General features: G+C 32.2%; 1 protein-coding gene across 1 annotated transcript; it reads right to left on the bottom strand.

Annotated features, from left to right (window-relative positions):
- Positions 1–8,376: 8,376 nt before the first annotated feature.
- Positions 8,377–10,055, bottom strand: LOC131027415 (uncharacterized). Its single transcript, XM_057957462.2, has one exon. It carries the CDS (start codon positions 9,637–9,639, stop codon positions 8,578–8,580), a length of 1,062 nt encoding a protein of 353 aa, XP_057813445.2. The 5' UTR covers positions 9,640–10,055; the 3' UTR covers positions 8,377–8,577.
- Between the last annotated feature and the right edge of the window lie 11,631 nt (positions 10,056–21,686).

Genomic DNA, 21,686 nt, shown 5'->3' with positions numbered 1-21,686 from the left:
TTTCCATTTTGTGAAATTTTCCTTAAATAGATATACTTGGGTGTAGGTTGACCATAAGAAGATGGAATAGGAATAAGGATGGAGTTGACAAGGGAGATGATAGTAAGCTAGAATAAGGAATTTTCACTTATGAAGGATAAAAGCATGAATCCTAATGCCTTGAATAACTCAGCACTATGAATTAAGGGCAAAACATGGTTTTCATAGTAGAGAAAGTCTACCTTTGGTGAGAGGAAATATTTTCATAATAATTTGAACTTAGATATAGAGTAGAAAATGATCCAAAAAAAGTTTATTACTAGTTATCACTAAAGTAGGTACAATATGATGTATACGAGTTAAATATGCACTTTTTGTTTTGACATATTAAATTTTCTTATATTCTTTTTATTAGTTTCTACCTACGTAGGATACTAATGCATCCACTTCATCCAACTTTTTTATTAGTTCAACCAATTATTACATAGAATTAAAGATTTTGAGGAACAATTCTGTAGTTTATAATTATTTTTTTAATTGAATAATTACAAAAATGTCATTTATATTTCTCTCTATTGGTTCATGTTGGAATAGTCATTGCAAAAATCAAATTATTGTTTACTTTATTTTATAAAGTTTGTCAGCTCAATTAATGACTTGAATGACATATACAATATTATATACATCATAATAAAGGTACATTGTTGACTTTACAATTATGATGTTTCATTGAATGACATTTGTGATGTCATTCATATCTATCTGATTAAATAAAAAAAAATACCTCTATACTTTATGTATTGTCTATTTAAAAATTCGTATCTTTTGCTTTTGGATTCAGTTGTGCACTTTTTGATGCAAAAAAAGTTATACACGATTGAGTCCAAAAGCAAAAGATACGAATTACCATGGATTGTGGAAATCTAATCTCTCTATCTAAAAATTGATCATTGTTTTTATTTCTTTGTTCAATTTTTATGTATCTATTATTTATATAATATACAATACATTATTATTGTATAATTATAAATAGAGACACATTTAAAATCTTTGTATAATAACTCTAGATAATAATAACTTTTTAGTAATTATAGCTAATTTACTTTAATAATTATTTTTATGTCAAAGACGTTTCATATATATAAAATGAACGAGTTGTTTATCGAAATCCATGGTTGTGAATTGTTAAAAGGGTTGCAATATGATACAAACAATCTCAACCACCTATGTTTTTTAATCTGACGTGATTGCTTGAACACAATTATGAACCTATCCAAACATAGTTGTAGAAGAAAAGCATTCAAATAGACAAAATTGATTGAAAATAAGATGGATAAAAATTCTATAATTGCATTCCTTATTGCTACAAACATTTTCTTTCCTACACATCACCAAAAAGAAGGGTGCTAAAATGTGTAGAGAAAATCATTTACTATTTCCTTGGCAGTAGCTACCAATAAGTTGTGTGATTAATATAGAGCATCACATAGAGCAATTGGTTAGATGACTAACGATTCACACGAATGCTCTATGTTTTCTCTAATCTAACTACAATCATCAACTACTCTATTGAACAATAACAACTATATGTAACACTTATAGGCGGGATCTCTTGTTATCAATGCAACTATATGATCTTAGATTTTTGTTGGGTTTTGAAATGCATATGTTATATCTCCATACACTAAGGCTATGGTCTCATATATAGGAGCTAGCTAAAATTTCTACACAGATGCTACTAAAAAAATATGAACTTTTTTAAAACAAAAGGTCCCATACATTTAAAAACTATTTTCACATAGAAAATTTAAATAAAAAGTTGATCTTTAGATTAAAAAGTTAGATCAATTACATGCTAAAACAAATTATAATTAAAAAAATTGTTATAGAAACTATAACAAACTTAAAAGTTGTGAAAGGATGTTGATAAAGAAGAGAACTATAAGGATCTTTTTAAGTTCCTCACTGATGATTGGAGCAATGTCCTCACTTAGCCCCTGGGTGGTTAGTTTCGAATCTTTTGGTTTTCGTTACATACTGTGAAGACTCGTAATTGTTTTAATTTTAATTGATACTAAGACTCTTAATCTGTTTAGTTTCGATATTGATTTGTTGTTAGTGTGTTTTAAATGTTTGGTTGATGCTTGTTAAAGATGCCTTCAAATTGTTACTGTAAATAGCTAGCACCCTAATTTTGTTGCTTTTAATATCAAAAACAAACTTTAAAATTGTTAAGATGATAGACAAAAACTTCAAAATGCCTCTTCAACATCTACTTAAAATGCGTAACTATATCTGACAAATCTCCTAAATATACAACTTATTCCTCTAATCACAATAATTTTTTCAACATAAAAACAAACACCCAAACCTCTTCCATAAAACCACATCCTAAGCTTTTTATTCCTTCTATTATTTTTCTAACTCTTTAAGTAAATATGTACTTAAAAATAAAATAAAAATGGTGACTTTCCTGTTTCTACTACTTTAGTCCAACATTAGGTACCTACCTACACTTTTATGTTTACTGAAACCCTAGAAAAAATGGTAGTACTATCTCTCTCCTAGTAGGCCTCTGTCTCTTAAATGAGGCACCCTTAAATTACGGGTCTATATTGCCACCTGTCTTACAAATGAAAGAGAAAAGAAATAACATGTGGATCGTACAAAGTACGTGTATATATATATAAATACTGTTCGGAAACGGTGCTCGAGGCCGTCGTATCATCGAAAGAGCAGAAAAAGCAACTTGAAGTAGTATTTCTTGCATTTCTTGCATGCAAATGTACGTGAATAAATTAAGTTTATCAAACATTGCACGACATTACAAATATTAAATGTGGTTAAATTCCAAACATCATTGAACAAAACGACGAGGAGAATGTTAGCATATGAGAAGAAATTATTTGCATCATTTGCTTTTTGATGAACCACAATTTACGTGCATTTTGTATTATTTCACATTGAGTTTTTTGATGTAAATATAATTAGCATAGAATAATTTTTTATTAGAAGAACTATTTTATTTTATTTTTTAATTATTTTTATGGTAGAGGTGTATTCGTAGAATGTAATGGGATAAATTTATTAGTAAACATAGATAATTTTTCATTTACATATATAGTTTAAAATAAAACAGAAAGATTTTAGATGTCTTGAATACGTCTACACATAGTATAAGTAGGTAGATTTTTATATATTTTAAAAATTTGATTGCAAATAAAATTATATATTATTGATTGTAATAATTTTTAAATTAAAGTAAGTAATTTGTTTTTATTTAATTTTTAAAAACATTTACATCATTTTTAATACAAATATATCTTATTTAACTTCTTTGCATTAAAATAAAAAAATAATACAATATTTAAAAAAAGAAAAATGGTAAAAAAATGTACACTCAAAAGCCTAAGCATAAGGGTCTAGTCTTGATACATCAAAACTTGGGCACGAGCCCAATGAAAATTAAGTAATAGTGGCTATTCCAAGTGGAGGAGGATCAGTATCATTCGATTTCTCATAGCTTTATTATTTGTAAGAGTTATTCATGTACTCTTTAACTTGTTGTGTTTAAGTTGCACTCTTTTGTTGGCATATTTTTTTGTTTTCTTATGATTTTTTTGAAAAGCTATTTGTAATTACATGACAATTTCCATATTTTGCTCCAACACATCCTCACAATAGATTGAGACCAATGAACACTAATTTTAGTTTCTGTTGTCATTTTCAACTTTGTTCAATTCAAACAAAAACATAAAATAAAATAATTCTTAAGATAAAAGTTAAAATATCGAAAAAAAAAAAAAAAAAAAATTCTTCTTATTTATCTTTTTGTCTGTTTATATGATCCATAAATATACATAAAAATATTCATATAAATATTTATTTTTATTTTGTATATTATATATTGAACTTTTATTATTTTTTATGTTTTTAAAAAATCCGACTCTAAATAATTTTTTATAACAAATAAGTCTCCGTAAATTAAAGCTTTATCCATAAAAAAAAATCAAAAAAAGAGAGACTTTTTTAAGAATATTTGACTAAAATATAGTAATAAAAAAAAAAAAAAGACTATATGATGTTTGTGGACAGTCAAAACATATGGGCTAGGGGGTAGCTATGGCGGTAGGTACCTAGCATGTGATATTTGACCTTTTAAAATAAAAAGTATGACAAAATTTGATGGAAAGAATTAAATTGTGTACAACCAATAGAAAAAGAGGTACTATTGTATATGCACATGGGTAGCTTTGTACCACATGCGCCTCACTTAGCCTTCCTACTGTTATTCCTTTGACATTATTATTATGTGTTGTCAAATAAACTATAGTTATTGCCAACATGTTTAGTATATGCGTGAGAAATACATCCTCCTAATGTCGACCAAAAAATATTGAGACTTTAATTATTTTGGATTTGATTATGATATGAAAGCTATGTTTTGGTAGGTAGGGAGGGCAAGGGTTCCGTGAAGGAAATATTAATTCAAATATTTTTTATTAGATTAAATCAATGTAAAATATATTTTAAAAATTTGAGATGTGATTGTATTTTATTTTATTTTATTTAGGTGTTAAATGGTTTCATTTATATTTTGTTCATGTTGTTGTTTTTAATAGTCATAATTTAGGTGGTTGTTGAATTGTTTGACATTTAAGCGTTGTCAATTTGGTACCTAAATAATTTTGACAGTGTGAATCTTTTTATTCATAATAATTTAGTTTAAAAAATTCTAATATAAGTATATACTTAGTATATTATAATTTATTTAGCTATATAAATACCAAATCTATATGTTGAAGAAACATTTGAGTTCACAAATAATCTATGTTAAAAAATAATGCTAAGCTATGTTTTCATTTTTCTTTATTTTTGGGTTGTTGTCTATGGATTTCTTTGCTAACTTGATTTTCTAAAAGGAGATGTGTGTTTTTATCTTTTCTAAACTTGCCAACACCAAGTTTTTACTACTTACAATTATATAATTGTTATGCAGAGATTTTCATTCTTATTATTACACTTCATTATTGATATGGGGTTCATGTTATTTTGGGCAGCTCTTGTGTCACTACCTTCTTTTTTGTACAATGTATCTATAACTCCTTCTTTGCACCCTAAATTCTATAAATTATTAAGTGTTATTTAGGAGGATATAGCCACGAGTTGTCCTCAATCTAGTGATTTTTTTTTAGGGGACAACTTTTATCTCACCATTTCACCAAATAATGACATGCTCGCTATGTGGAAGGTATTAGAGGTGAACTAATATCCATTTCCTAACAATTGGCTGAGAATCATTATTGCCACTAATTTGGCCATATTATCTCTTTCAAACCTATTAAAGGACAATTTGATCGATGTTTGTTGCAAATTGGTAGAAAGGATTCTCCAAACTCCAAAGTTCTTATTAGCATTGTTGCTCCCCTATGTTTGTAGCCTTTGCAAGGGATGTGAGTTCATGACAAAATCAATTGGGCCTTCATTCTCCTTTAAGTTTTTCATATGGAGAAAAAACATATAAATCTCATCCCTATCTTCCATAATGTACTTTTGTTTGGTTTCTCCTTTAAATAGTATCATGATGATATGGTCAATTTGAATAAAAGAATCTTTATCTGGGCATAAAAATGCGAGCCTCCTAAAATGGACCTATATGATACTACCAAGATTTCACATGTCTTTTCTTTTGACTACTCTCATGTTGAAGAAACTAGTTGTTTTCTTATGGGCAACGATTTACTCAAGGATACATCAAAAACATTGATGTTCTCAAAGGTTATAGAGCATAAAATTTGCAGAAGTGCTTGGTTTTGGATACATGCAAGAATAATTCCTTTTGAAAGGAAAAATTCATGTGGCTTTGGAGGAATGTGAAATTTTTGTAGGTTCTACTCCAATTATTAGTCTCACTACACTTATTCAACTATGAAATGATCTTGTAGTAAATCTTTTCAAACGGGGTTCTAAATAACTATGGGTTGCCCTTGAAGAGCACGTTTGACTCTCATTAGAAGAGCTAGACAGGGAATGACTTTTGGGGTGAAAGGTATTTTGATGAGCTTTACACTTCTATAAATTCATGCATCACCTTAGACTCCTCACTCTTCTATCTTTGAAGTCAACTCTTCCTCCTAGTTAGTCAATGGTGGTTTATCCAATTCATTAAAAAACTCTAAAGTGTCAGTGCCTTTCTTCTATTTTGTTTGCTATACAATATTTTATACCTCTATTATTATTTTGCAAATTCTATTGAACCAATGATTTTTCATGTCATATCTATAACTTTATTTATATATACATCCTCACTTATAATAATAAAATTATCAACATAAGCTTTCAATCATATTCCCTAATCTAAACTGTATTCCTACATAACCCAATTAAACATATAAAAGAACATTTAAAAATTTCTCAATATAACTTCAATGGCAACAGAGATTTGACACAAACATCTAATCAGAGATGGTGATAATAAGAAACATAAAATGTGCATTATGAAGTACATATATCAGAAACAAAAACATAGAGAGAAGGAGCATTTGGAAGCAAATCAAAAGAGTTCAATTATTTCTTTATAGCTAGAATTCAAAAGGGTGCATTGGTTGGGCAGTCAGCATATTTGTTAGTCAACAAAGTTGTGAGTTACCTCTTTGGAATATATGTATATATTTTTAATTTGTCTCACTGAAAATGCAAATTATGTTCTAAGTGTTAGGATCCTCTACATTTTTAAGAATCTTCTTCAACACAATGTCTTTATGATATACGGTTAAAATTAATCAAACAAAACACCCATTAACAAATGTAGTGATTCGTTTTCTGTAGGCATCGAGATACAGTAAATAAAGATGTTGGATTACAGTGGGACTCTAATTATTGAGGCAAATTTTCCAAATTCAAACTTACCGCAAATTAAGGTTCTGAGTGACACGAACAGCATAAAACACGTAGCTTTCACCTTGTAGAAAAATATCGGTGAAGTTCCATCAATCCTTCATTTTATATAGAAAAGAGTTTCATCTTTTGTCTGGGAAGAGTTTAAACAATCAATATGGAGTACTTTTGATTTTACTTGGATCAAATCAACAAGAAAAATGTAACTTTGGTGATACTTCTGTTAGAATTTCTTTTTTGTCATTTGTATTGGTCTGGTTTTAATGGCAAGGTGATAAGCTATGAAGTATTGGATATGACTGTTTTTAGATTTGACTGTGTAGTGATATTTTATTATCAAGAGTTCAGTCGCATTTCATAATTCATTATCAGAATGTAGAAAGCAAGTGAAGAGAACATAAAATAGTAAATTGCAGACCACAATTAACTAAATAGAGGTATCCGATTGACATGACTTGAAAACCAAAGGACGGCAAAGAATATAATAGAAACAAAAATAAAACATGTTACTTTAAAGTAGAAATTGACAAATATTTCATGAAAACTTAAGAAAAAGAGTTTAGAACTTTTATATAAAGAATTAGACTTTTATCTGACACATATGAGGACAAATGGAACAAATGGTCATTCTTTTGCTATATACTTTTTATATTGTGGTCATTTGCAAATTATGTGAATTACAAGTTTGCTTAAATAATCTGTATGTTATGATATTGCTATCAGGATTCAAACAGTAAAGTTATCGAATCAAACTTATTAACTTGTGTTTCATGAATGTAGTTCACGAATTGTAATTTCAACTTTAATGTAACAAAATTTAGCAACATCAAAATCTTTTTTACATGCAATTAAATTATCAATCGATTTACACAATATTCAAATCTTAACCTTTGAAATTTCAAATTTCCCAAGAACAAATAATATGTTAGCTGCTTAAATTTTATAATACCATAATATCAAGTAATGATAAACCTCTGTGTTGTCCATGGATATTCATTCTAACCAAACATGAGTAAAAGAAGTGCTTGGTTCCCCACACATTCTGAAAAGTTTTTATGACCCACTATAAATAATATCACAAATACAATCCTAAAAGCTTGAAATCATTTGGAAATAATGTATGATAAACAGCCAAAAGTATAAGACAGATCTGTGAAAACAAGAAAGTAATGATAATTTTGCTTTCAGCTTCAAAGCAATCATCACTTGCATAATGAAAATGATATTTCTCATTTTATTCAGTAAATGAAAAAAAAAAGTCTTTGGCATTTTTAAGACACTAATAATAAATACATGAGTTGATATTTAAAGTAACAAAATGTGTAATATATTTTTATCTGTTTGAGCTCTCTATCAGCATTCTGATGATTGTGATCAGAATAGTGATAAAAAAAAATCCCTATACAATCTAATTCAGAAAACAATTGCATTATTCATTATAGACTATATTATTAACAAAATGTTTCTTAAATATGAAAAAATCAAACTGGAAACTGGATAAAATGCTGGAATAAATTTCTGATCCACTTCTCATTATTTTAAAATTTACAGTTACATTGTTTCTGACACCGAACTTTTACACACGACACTTTTTAACCACCTAACTATAACATCTATAATTTACCACCATTAACAGAGCTCTGATGGGAGGAGGCAAAACCATTCTATATGACAAAATGAATTCCAAAAAATAGACATATTTCAAGAGAAAGGACTCAAACTTCTTGACAATCCACTGTATGAATTTGAAGTGAAGCCCAGGCAGCCCAGCAAGCCATTTCTGTAAGGCAAAAAAGACTTCTTTTTGCCTCCCTCTACCTGAATTCTCTGCTGCTTGTAATGGAGGTCCACAACCTTTTTACTGTTGCTACCAGACCCATTTCCTGATTCCAAAGATTTTGCACCCATTTCTCTTTCATCATACCTCAAACTCTGCTTATGATGGAGGTCCACAACCTTTTTACTGTTTCTGCCAGACCCACTTCCAGATTGCGAAGATTTTGCTCCTATTTCCCTTTCATCATACCTCAGAGAATTCCCACGAGCTGTTTCACGCTTGTTCTTCTTCGTCATGCTGTGCTTCTGTGCCTGTTTTGCAGGAGGAATGATGGCAAATCCCCACAATCTATCTTTACTCCCATCACTGCTACTTCTATACAGAAAGTCCTTGAAGCTCCATTTCTTAAAACTCCTTGAATCCTTGCACTTTGTCTCTTTTATCCCTTCATGGATTCTGAAAAATCTGTCATCAGAACCCACGTTTTCCTGATTACTTCCTTCTTCTTCTAACAGAAAATTTCGCAAAGAAGCTCTGCCTTTAATCTTCGTCGAAGAAGAAGAATCAGAATCCATAACCCTCTTCGATCCAGAAGGTCGAGGAGGGCAGGGGATTCGACCAGCCCTCAGGTCGAATCCTCTGACCTGCTGATTCAATGGCCGAATTTGGCCATTGTAGAAGAGCTCCTCTGCAGAAACAAGATCTGCATCTGCCTCTGAATACCTTGAACTCACACCAAAATCAAAGCCTATGTCATCATTCTTGGGCTGAGTACCTTTCTCTTCCCAAGCAAAAGGAACAGCTTTTGATCTCAAATCATTACCACAAATGGAAATATCAAGTTGATCTGCCTTGAGAAAATGGGTAGGACTGGTAGGCTCACTGAAATAATAATCTTCAGAAATGTTACTGTTACTCTTTCGACCCGGGCTTGAAGGAGCAGTAGTACTCAAATTCAATGGCTTCAATGCTTTCCTCTCCATCATGATCTCAAATCTTTTGACCACTTTTCTCTGTATAAACAAGCTCTGTTATAAGTTATAACCCAAGGCCAACAAAAATGGCTTCTTTGATCTGCTTTGCTTTGATTTGCAGCAGTCAAATCAGAAGCCTATCTTTTCTACTTGTTGGAAGCAAATCAAATCTTAAAATGCATACGGATATTTATGAACAGTTGAAAGAAATTTGGAATGGGTAAAAAGAGCTTTGCACGATGCCCATTCCCTCGTTTTTTCTATACAGTTGTCGTCGACTTCACCTCTTTCAAAGGCCCAGATCCTTTCCTGGATCGTGGGAGTAAGTTTGGATCGTTGATATGTAGCACTTTTTGGTCAGATGATCCAATCTCGTGTGAATGGACGCATGGAATTGCAGGCGCCTTCTTTTTGGCCCGAAACGACGCCTCACGTTTTGGATAGAGATCACCAAACATGTGCTTGTAAGGAAAGAAAAGAAAGACCAGCCTAAATATAGTAAACGCCCATTAGTTATATATTAAATGTGGTTGTAAATTCTTCATCCACATCACTTAAATTTCTTGCTCCACTTTGGCACCCATAAATTAAATATTTAATTAATGATTGGCTTGGCTGTCTTGATTTTTTTTTAAATTGTAAAATTATGATGTCATGTCAACTCACACATCACATGCATTTTTTATTGTATTTATTAATTAATTGAAAATAAAAATAAAATTGAATGATGATACCTTTCGTCTCGCAATTGATGTTATCTGATTATAGTTAATAAGATTTGGTGTTATCTAATTGTTGTTAATAAGATTAGTTTTAGTCTTAGCTTCCATCCGATTATAGTTAATAAGATTTGGTGTTATCTATAGTTAATAAGATTATTTTTAGTCTTAGCTTTCCTATAACCTGCAATGATGCTAGCACAACACACCCTCTAGTGCTACACAATTGATGTTATCTGATTATAGTTAATAAGAGTATTTTTAGTCTTAGCCTTCCTATAACCTAAAGCTTGTCAGGCAAACTTTTAAGCGTGATCAATGATGCTGGCACGACATGCCCTCTAATACTATACAGACAAGGGGATTGGACCTCGTAACCCCTTTCTAGGATGCTTTCAATCAATCGAGTCAAGACCCCCACCCTAATTAATAATAATTAATTAAAAGTATTTTAAATATCAATTGTTATAGTTATTCTTTTGTAGTAGAAATGATTTTTTATTCGATTTGAAAAGAATTTATTTATTTATCTAAATTAAGTGTTAAAGATGATTTTTTTTTTTAATAATGTAATATGTAATATGATTGTTTGTATACTGTATCTTTTGGCTAAAAAGTAAATGTCATTATGTTGCCAAGTTTTATGTGACTTTGAATAGTATTAACAAAAAAGAAATATACAATTATGATACCTTTCATCTCAAGAATAAATAATGTTGTATATTGACAAGTGTTACTGAATGAATAGTCTTAATATGTTAGAAGTTATAGTTAATAATAATAAATTAAAAGTATTAGTAAATATTAATTGTTACAATCATTCTATTGCAATGAAAATAATCATAATAAAATATATGATAAATATTTTAGACAGTTGTCAATCATAATGAATAAGAGATATAATAATTCGTATAAAATTCAAATGTTGGTATGTTTTCTCATGTGTTACATCACCATTATATTGATAATACATGTTTTTTATTTAAAAAGATAACACATGTTTGAGACATTTGTCATTTTGTATTGTACTATAGAAAAGAAGCTATTAATATTTTTATATTGAATAAATATTAATATTTTTTTGATTCTTAAACTTATGATCCTATATTCTTTGAGATAAATGATGATTGATTATTTCTTATTAAAAAATGCATGCTTTACTTTATTAAAAATAAAAAGGTTAAAATATAAAATTATTGGGAAGAAATATTAAATTTTGCCCTTTAGAAGAGTAAAATTCATGAGAAGAAATTTTTTACCAACAAAATAGACTTGAAAAGTGAAAAGAAATGTCCTAAAGTAGACTTATGATCTTGAGAATCACTTAGTCAATCTATATCTACAAATTCCACCAAATTAATCTCTATACATATTACATACTAAATCCCATAATTATGAGTGCCACATGTACATAGTGGAGTATCCACTTGGCTGCTTTCTAATGCAGCTCATGGGGCTCCTACATGAACTGAGAGACAATGCCCATAATATATAAAATGTTAGGCCTTGTGTGAGTCAAGTATATGAAACTTCCAACTAATTGGTGATACAAAACAATATCCACCAATTGTGATAAACAATGAGCCTCAAGTTTTACTCTTGACAAAAGTGGATATAGAGTAGGCTTATAGTCAACCATACATAATTTAGAGAGCATATCAAGTGCATCTTGGAAAATGAAATGAAGATTATTTCTTATTAAAAAATGCATGCTTTACTTTGTTAAAAATAAAAGGTAAAAATATAAAATTATTGGGAAGAAATATTAAATTTTGCCCTTTAGAAGAGTAAAATTCATGAGAAGAAATATTTTACCAACAAAATAGACTAGAAAAGTGAAAAGAAATGTCCTAAAGTAGACTTATGATCTTGATAATCACTTAGTCAATCTATATCTACAAATTCCACCAAATTAATCTCTATACATATTACATACTAAATCTCATAATTATGAGTGCCACATGTACATAGTGGAGTATCCACTTGGCTGCTTTCTAATGCAGCTCATGGGGCTCCTACATGAACTAAGAGACAATGCCCATAATATATAAAATGTTAGGCCTTGTGCGAGTCAAGTATACGAAACTTCCAACTAATTGGTGATACAAAACAATATCCACCAATTGTGATAAACAATGAGCCTCAAGTTTTACTCTTGACAAAAGTGGATATATAGCAGGCTTATAGTCAACCATGCAAAATTTAGAGAGCATATCAAGTGCATCTTGGAAAATAAAATGAAGATAATCAAAGATGAATGAGTGGTAACAATTCCCATTAATTATTATAAAAGATGGGCACATTTTTTAGCATATTTAAATGATCATGAAGGATAATTTTTATTGCTTGGAGAGTGAATGATTAACAAGCCATTAACATATTGTAACATCATAAATTTGCACCTCGTGTGATGTCACACTGCGTAGGCCTTAAATTTAGTCGAATTAAAGACAATGATCAAATTTCAATTCCATTAGTGTACCTTGCCATCTATCATATTGTTTTTCCAACTATTTGGTTTAGATAATGCATGAACCTATGCACACAAGGAGACATTCACACACCGTGTATTTGTCCCATGAATATCTGCAACTGAAGTGCCTATTGGGACATTACACTTGCTAATTCTGGTAGGGTAAAACCTCTTTGGGCTCACACCAACATCGAAATGACTTCTAGTACCTCAATATTTCCCTTTTTCACCTCATTGTCACTCTTGTTGGCTCTCTAGTTGATTACAATCACTTTCTTTTGCATTTGTGAATCTCTCTTGGTCATTTTTCATAGCATACTAGTTCATCACCTTCTACCATTGTCATGCATTGAAGCTCCACCACCTTGGAGATTGTTCCTTCTAATTTCACTCCAACAAGTTCTCATGCTTCTTGTTCTTAAAGGAGTGTAACTCTCTAGGCTATTCCATTGATCATTTCATTATCTTTATTTCAATATATCTTCGATTGTGTTCTTCTTGTTTCATATATACTATCATTTATATCACAATCTTTTCTTTTGGCTATCTGTGGAGGTGGATGTTAGACAGTTCAAATAATTGAAAGACAACTAAGAGGGGTGGGGGGTGAATTATTTCTCACCAGATTACTGGAACCTTAAGCAATTAAAACTTTAATACTGAACCACATAAGATCAATACCAGAATACATAAACCAATTACCAAGATAGCAGATATACCAATTAAGCACAAGAAACAATTAGACAATAGATACCATCCACATGACACCAAGATTTGTATGTGGAAAACCCGGTAAAGGGAAAAACCACGGTGGGAAGCCTACCCATAGTAAGATGATACTTTTGCAGTAAGTATGTGATTACAAATTGAGGAGCCTGCACTTGCAGGAAGGCCAACAGCTTAGAGCACACTGCCCATTACAAAAGGAGTCTCATTGACTACATAAGAATCTAGACTACAATTCAGAAGAAAGAATGAGCTGCAATGATAGCATCTCCAATGCCCGAGTACAATTCCAGTTAAGCTCAATACCAAAGGACTTAATCCTCTTGCATAAACCCAACTCGATCACCAATGATCAACCAAATTTCCTCTGCATGAATTATTATTATATTATTTGCTCCTATACCATCCTATCATGATCTACAATGAGATCTTACATCATATATATAAAAACCCTTGACCATAAACAATAAGGTCGGCCATCAGAGAATAAACCAATTACATAATCACAAAACATGTTGGCCTGAGACCAAACAAATAATATCCAACCCATAAGTCATCCCGAAAATACATCGAGGAGTCCCAACAACATGTTACATTAAGTCGGTCCATAACCTAGATAGTACCGGATCCAATTTAGGTCCACACATGCTAAATCAATGATCCCAATCAGCCAAGCCTTGAACATGATCACCATCAACATCCTAAAGCTCTATTAGAAGTCGCACCAACACCACTTATGCATAATATCAAAAGATCTCCAACAAAGCTCTGTCGGTGAAACCCTCATCGAATCAACAAACCAGGCTTACCAGCATATAAGATAGCATCCGATCACCAAATCAAAACCAACTGACTGAACATGAATCTGAATAGCATGAATAGTAGATCTAAGACAATTCCATAAGCCAAAGCATACCAAAGTATACCAGATCATCATGATCTTACCAGCTAGAAACCAAATATCCTACCGGGACCAAAAGGATACCGATAAAGTAGCCAAAATAGCTAGTGTTGACATCAATGACAAAACATCGATGCAACACATAATCAATTCCTCCAAATGGCCAAAAATAACCCGGTAAAGAGAAAAACCACAGTGAGAAGCCTACAAAAACCACGGTGGGAAGCCTACCCACAGTCAAATAATACTTCTGCAGTAAGTATGTGAATTACAAATTGAGGGGCCCGCACTTGCATCAAGGCCAACAACCTAGAGCACACTGCTCATTACAAAAGGAGTCTCACTGACTACATAAGGCTCCAGACTACAATCCGGAAGAAAGAATGAACTGCAATGATAGCATCTCCAATTGCCTGAGTACAGTTCTGGTTAAGCTCAATACTGGAGGACTAAATCCTCTTGCATAAACCCAACTCGATCACCAATGATCGACCAAATCCTCTGCATAAATGATTATTACATTATTCGCTCCTATACCATCCTATCATGATCTACAATGAGATCTTACATCATATATATACAAACCCTCGACCATAAACAATAAGGTTGGTCACCAGACAATAAACCAATTACATAATTACAAAACATGTCGGCCTGAGACCAAACAAATAATATCCAACCCATAAGTCATCCCAGAAACACATCGAGGAGTCCCAAAAACACGTTACATTAAGTCAGTCCATAACCTAGATAGAACCGGACCCAATATAGGTCCACACATGCTAAAGCAATGATCACAATCAACCAAGTCTCTAACACGATCACCATCATAATCTTGAATCTCTACTAGAAGTCGCACCAACACCACTTATGCATAATATCAAAAGATCTTCAACAAAGCTCAGTCGGTGAAACCCTCATGGGATCAACAAACCAAGCTTACCAGCATATAAGATAGCATCCAATCACCAAATCAAAACCAACTAACTAAACATGAATCTGATTAGCATGAATAGAAGATCTAAGACAATTCCACAAGCCAAAGCATACCAGAGTATACCAGATCATCATGATCTTACCAGCCAGAAACCAAACATCCTACGAGGACTAAAAGGATACCAGTAAAGTAGCCAAAACAACTAGTGTTGAGATCAATGACAAAACATCAATGCAACACATAATCAATTCCTCCAAATGGCCAACAATCTCCCCCTTTGGCATTGATGGCAACACTAGATGTGAAAAACATCCAAGTGCCAAGAAATGCCAAACAAATCTCCCACATAAGAATATAGCAATGGAGTTCTGATCCATAATCTCCTTGTAGATGATATATCAGTTAAGCTCTACAAATTTCTCCCCCTAATGTATATATCTCCTTAAGTTTTTCATATAAATATCTCTCCCCCTTTGAAATCAATGTCAAAGATCTGACATAAATATCAAAGCATAATCATAAACCACTGAATCACAAGACTAACTACTCCCCCTGAGTAGTAGAATCACCACATCAATCTGGAATGAATAATAGCTTTGATAATGCATACCGAACTGATGCCAAATAACATCAATCAATTTTCTGCTAGAGGGGCAGAAACCCCTAATTTGTCTCTGAGGTACTCAAATGATTCTTTAGGCAAAGGTTTAGTGAAGATGTCTGCAATCTGCTCTTTAGTGTTCACATAAACCAATATAACTTCATTTTCTTCTACCTTCTCCTTCAAAAATTTGTACTTGATAGATATGTGCTTTGTCGTAGAGTGAAATACTGGATTCTTTGATATGTCTATAGCAGCAGAGTTATCACAGGGAATAACTATCGGTCCATTACAATGCACTTTTATGTCCTTCAACATTTTCTTCATCCATAGAACTTGTGTACAGTTAGTAGTAGTAGCAAAATACTCAACTTCAGCAGTAGATAGGGAAGTACATGACTGTTTCTTTCTGATCCATGAAATAAGTTTCTTTCCAAGAAAGAAAGTTCCACCGGAAGTACTTTTCTGGTCATCAACATCACCTGCCCAATCTGCATCTGTATATGCACATAAAGTAAAGTCATCATCTTTAGGGTACCACAAACCATATTCAAATGTTCCTTGTAAGTATCTAAAAATCCTTTTCACCGCACTCTCATGATTTTCTCTAGGATCACGTTGATATCTTGATGCAATGCAAACAACATTCATTATTTCCGGTCTAGTCTGAGTCAAATATAGCAGACCTCCAATCATAGACTTGTATCTTATAGGATTTACCGGTGCAGATTCATCTTTCCTTGTCAATTTCTCACTTGTAACCATAGTAGTATTAACCGGTTTAGAATTTTCATACCAAATTTCTTCAACATCTCCCTAGCATACTTAGTTTGACAAAAGAAAATACCTTTATCAGTCCGAGTAATCTGCAAACCTAAGAAATTTTTTATTTCCCCAATCATAAACATCTCAATTCATTCTCCATATTGTTAGAAAATTCCATGCACAGCTTATCCTCACCTCCAAAAATGATGTCATCAACAAAGACCTCAATAATCAGTACATCATCATCAGTGATTTTATAATATAGATTACTCTCAGCATTACCTTTAGTGAAACCAAGCTTTAAAAGATATTTGTCCAACCTTGCATACCAAGCTCTAGGTGTCTGTTTCAATCCATATAAGGCTTTCTTTATCCTGCAAACCATATTTTTATCATCTGAAAGTGAAAAACCATAAGGTTTCTCAATATAAACTTCCTCATCAAGATTCCCATATAGAAAAGCACACTTAACATCCATCTGATAAACCTTGTAGTTTTTATGTGCAACCTAGGCAATAAATAATCTTATAGCTTCAATCCTAGCTACATGTGCAAAAGTTTCACCATAATCAATTCCTTCTATAGACACATAAATTTGGCCACTTAATTAAATGAATATTTAGTATTTATTTGATTATTTAACCATCAATCAATAATTAATTAAATTAATATTTAATTAATTCATCTTAACCCTCTTCTCCTATTAATTAAATAAATTATTCAATTTATTTGATTTAATTCACTTAACCAAATTTAGACCATTAATTAAATAAATAAATTATATTTGTTTAATTAAATCTTCTCTCACATTTAAAAAAATTAATATTTATTTAAAACCCCCAAAATCCCATCTCTCACATTTAAATAAATTAACATTTATTTAAATCACCTTTATCCTCCAACCACTTGCATTTTCCTACAAATGCAAGCTGCACAACTATTTTAAATAAATAAATTATTTATTTAAAATCCTATTTATCCTCACCCACTTAAAGCCTTTAATGGTTTCCCTTAAAGTCTTCAAACTTAATGGCTTCCTTCTAGAGTCTTCTCAATCTTTTAATGGTTTCCCTCAAAGTCTTCAAGCATTTAATGCTTTATCTTCCTTTTTCTCATGTAAATAAATTAAGATTTATTTAAATAAAATCCAAAATTCACATTCACATTTAAATAAATTAATATTTATTTAAATATCTATCCAAATGTAAATTACACCATTTAATTGAAATAAATGATTTTATTTCAATTGAAAATCCCAAAATTCCTTCCACTTGCATTCTCCTACAAAATCCACTTGCATGCCTAAATCCCTTCTAGATTCTTCTAACTCCTTCTAATTAGCCTAATCATATCCTAATCATTGTCACATTCCTAAATAAAAAGAAGTCACTTCTCAAAAACCTCCAAGTTCTTCAATAACCATTAAAGGCTTTATGTCTTCAAATGGTTAACCTCTAAAGTCTTCAAACCATTAAAGGCTCTTACATAACCATTTATGGTTAACTCACCTTTTACCTCTGGTTAGAGACTTTCCTCTAGCTTAACCATCCTTTTGACTCATGGGTCTCTTCAAAGCATTTATTTCTTTGACTAAGGTAACCATTTAACCCTTGGATAAAAGGAATATCCATTAACCTAACCCTAACCCAACCCCCTAGGGTAACCATCATGTCCCCTCAAGCATTTAATGCTCCTTATCTCTCCTCTTGAGCCTCCTCATGGTGACACTTGTCAACATGGGATTGGGTTGAAAGTCTCACATGGATTGAATATCTTTCAATCCTAACCCTTGTTAAGATTGCTCAATCTTAACCCTTCATTTCCCCATTTCTTCTATAAATAGAACCCTTCTCCTCAAGCAAAGAAGTAAGCATTAGAGTATTGTTGTTATACTGGTATAAACATAGAGCTTTTTCATAGCATCACTATCTACACTTGCATAGCATTTGTTTATCACATCCAACCATCTTGAATCTCCATATGACATCCATGGCTAGTGCTAAAAGCTGGGAGCTACACTCATTTGGGACTTGGAGAGGGGAGAAACAAGGGAGAAGCATCAAAAGGCATCATGGAAGCATCTTAGGGAGGCTCTTCTCCTTTCTTTTGTTTTGTTAAACTTCTTTCATGCTTTTTTGAAATCTCTTTTGATATGTTTGGAATGGTTTTTAGTTCTTTGTTTTGGTTTTATGGTTGAAACTAACTTATTAACATTGAACTTGTGTTGTTGCCTTGTCCCCATTTCCATGACATCATTTGGTGAACCTGACGTGAATCAACACCTAACAACTTTTTTGTTTGTTTTCAAAACTAACTTTTGACTATTTAGCTTGACACACAGGTCGTGCTTTGGCGCTTTTGCTTGCTCTTTAGCACTATTGTAATTTGATATTCTAGAGCTATTGTCTCAAATTTAGCGTTATTGTCCATGATTTAGCGCTTTTGAGTATTAAGTAGCGCTTTTGTCATTGTTTTAGTGCACTTGTTCTAGCAGTTAAAATTTTTAGTTTAGCGCATTTGTTCATGTTTTAGCGCGTTTGTGTTAAGTAGCGCTTCTGTTTTCACACATAGTAGTGTTATTGTAACAAGACGTTGTAAAAAAGACCATGTAATCAAAAAAAAAAAAATTCTTAGGCTTGTGGAAGCCTACCTTATGGTCGGATTTTACTAACTTTTTGCTTCATGTGTAGGTTTTAAACTAACCCTCTTTGTTACTTAAAAACTTTCGTTTAGTGCTCTAAAAAAAAAAACACAAATTTCATTTCTTGCAAGATAGGATCCATTTTGTTTTGGTGCTCTAAAACTCAACCAAAACACAAATTTCATTTCTTGCAAGTTAGGATCCATTTTGTTTTGGTGCTCTAAAACTCAACAAAACCACAAATTTGCTTTCATTGCAAGTTAGGGATACATTTTATTTTGGTGCTTAAAACAAAACAAGTCACAATCCACACTTCAATTTTTGTGCAAGTAAAAAGAACAATCAACTTGTTTCGATTTTGCAAAACGATTTTACTTCACACAAACGTGTTTTTCATTAAGTTGACCAGGATTTCAAATTCTAGTTTACTCAAACATATTGCCTTTGAAGTTAAAAAGAACATCATGGTTGTTGGAGCAACATCTCCAATTAGATAGAAAATCATTGCAATGATAAGTTAAAATGAACAAGTGTATTTTGTGTTTGGCACACTTGTGCAAAAAGAGTTGGTCGAGTGGTTCTACTTCTAACACACACTATCCCCTCCCTTGGCTTTCGTGGTCCTAGGTGAAAGAGAAAAGTGTTAGTAACACTCAAGTTTTATCTTTTTAAGAGAGGCCTGCCAAGAGATCGATCACTCTTGGGAATGACCTCGCGCGATAAATCCTTCTAGCCACTATAGAAATTAGGTGAGAGTGAAAGCTATAGCCTTGGGTATAACTGTTCCTACATGTAACTTGCCGAAAGGACAAATGGGCCCTACCACAAGTTACAAGGATCTTAAGTGAGTCACTGTAGAATGAATTTATGTCCAAAAACATCGAACATTACTAAACACCTTTAAGTAGTAGCCCACCCGTTTTATTGATTGAGGATATTTGTGAGAAGTTCAGTGCAAGAGCATAGGAGGTTTTGCTCCCAAGATACTCACCATACATATTTCCTTGAGTAGAAACATAGTTTTTTGAAAGGTTACGTGTAACTCGATAAAAGTGGTGACTGCCCCATCATAGGGATCATCTATTTGTTATGCTCGTGCAAGACTTAGTATATCACATCCTTACTTGCCATGACAGGATTCATAAGGTATGTAGTACCAAAGTCGAAGAAATATCAAGATGTGGGCTGAACTTATCGCAACTGGCCATTTGACCTTAGGGATACAGAGTGTTTGAAGTGTTTTCATTTTGAGTCAAGACTAGTGCAAATTGAGCCGACTTTAGGCTTTGGAAAACACCTAAAATACATTTGAAGGAAAGGGTCATAAAAGTACAAGGCTTGGGTTGATCTATATAGGAGTTGAGAAAATACAACACCACGGGAGCCCAAATAATCTCTACAAGCTGAAAAACTTGTTACAAGGAAAAGCAATAAAACAAATCACATAAGGAAAGAATACATAGGAAAACTATGCTCCAAAATGTATTGTCAATAATAATCCTTCTTCCGAAAATGAAAAGAAAGAACTCAACCTTTAATAGGTCAAGAAACCCTAAAAGGGAAAACCTAGGTTTGCACATAATAATTAATTATATGCACCTAAAGTTGGCTTAAGTGTAAAAGAGATAAAGGGAACTTAAATAATTAAACAAATAATGTTTAATTAATCAAGTAAATACCCGAATACTCTAACACCCCCCCTTAAGCTAGACTTAGGGAGAAGCTAAAACCTAGAATAGCTACTGAAAGCAATAAAGATGGGTCCCGACAACAAGGCCTGATCAGGTACCCAAATACAATGAAATCTCTATGAACTGGAGAAATAGAGAAAACCACGTGGGAACAAAACTCTACTCCAAAAAGAGATGGAAAAGAATACCACTGAAGCATGAAGAACCTGCAAACTCTGTCGAAGAATAACTGCTGATCTGAAGAACCTCCACTGAACTAGAACATGACCAGGTAGAGAAGACTATAATCTGTATGAGTGCCCTCAAATGACACTACTCGAATTAGAAGGCAAACAAGGCAAACAACTGAAATCGAAGATACAGATGGCATGAAAACACCAAAGTCTGAAGAGCTGATCAATCAAACCACGGTAGCATTAGAACCAAACAGGACAAACCTTCCCATAATGCTGACAAGGGAGAGGGATAGGAACACTGAAAAGAACAGCCAAGAAAAACTGCATGACAAAGAACCAGGAACATCAAAGGTGCTGAGAAAAGTACATGGTGTCGTGGAAGAAACACTCACTGGACACATATCATGAGGTGAATGTCGTAGAAGGAAC

This window comes from Cryptomeria japonica, chromosome 3 (genome assembly GCF_030272615.1).
Source record: "Cryptomeria japonica chromosome 3, Sugi_1.0, whole genome shotgun sequence".
NCBI classification, from domain to species: Eukaryota; Viridiplantae; Streptophyta; class Pinopsida; order Cupressales; family Cupressaceae; genus Cryptomeria; species Cryptomeria japonica.
The sequence above is the reverse complement of the archived record's forward strand: the minus strand, read 5'-3'. Positions and strand labels throughout refer to the sequence as shown.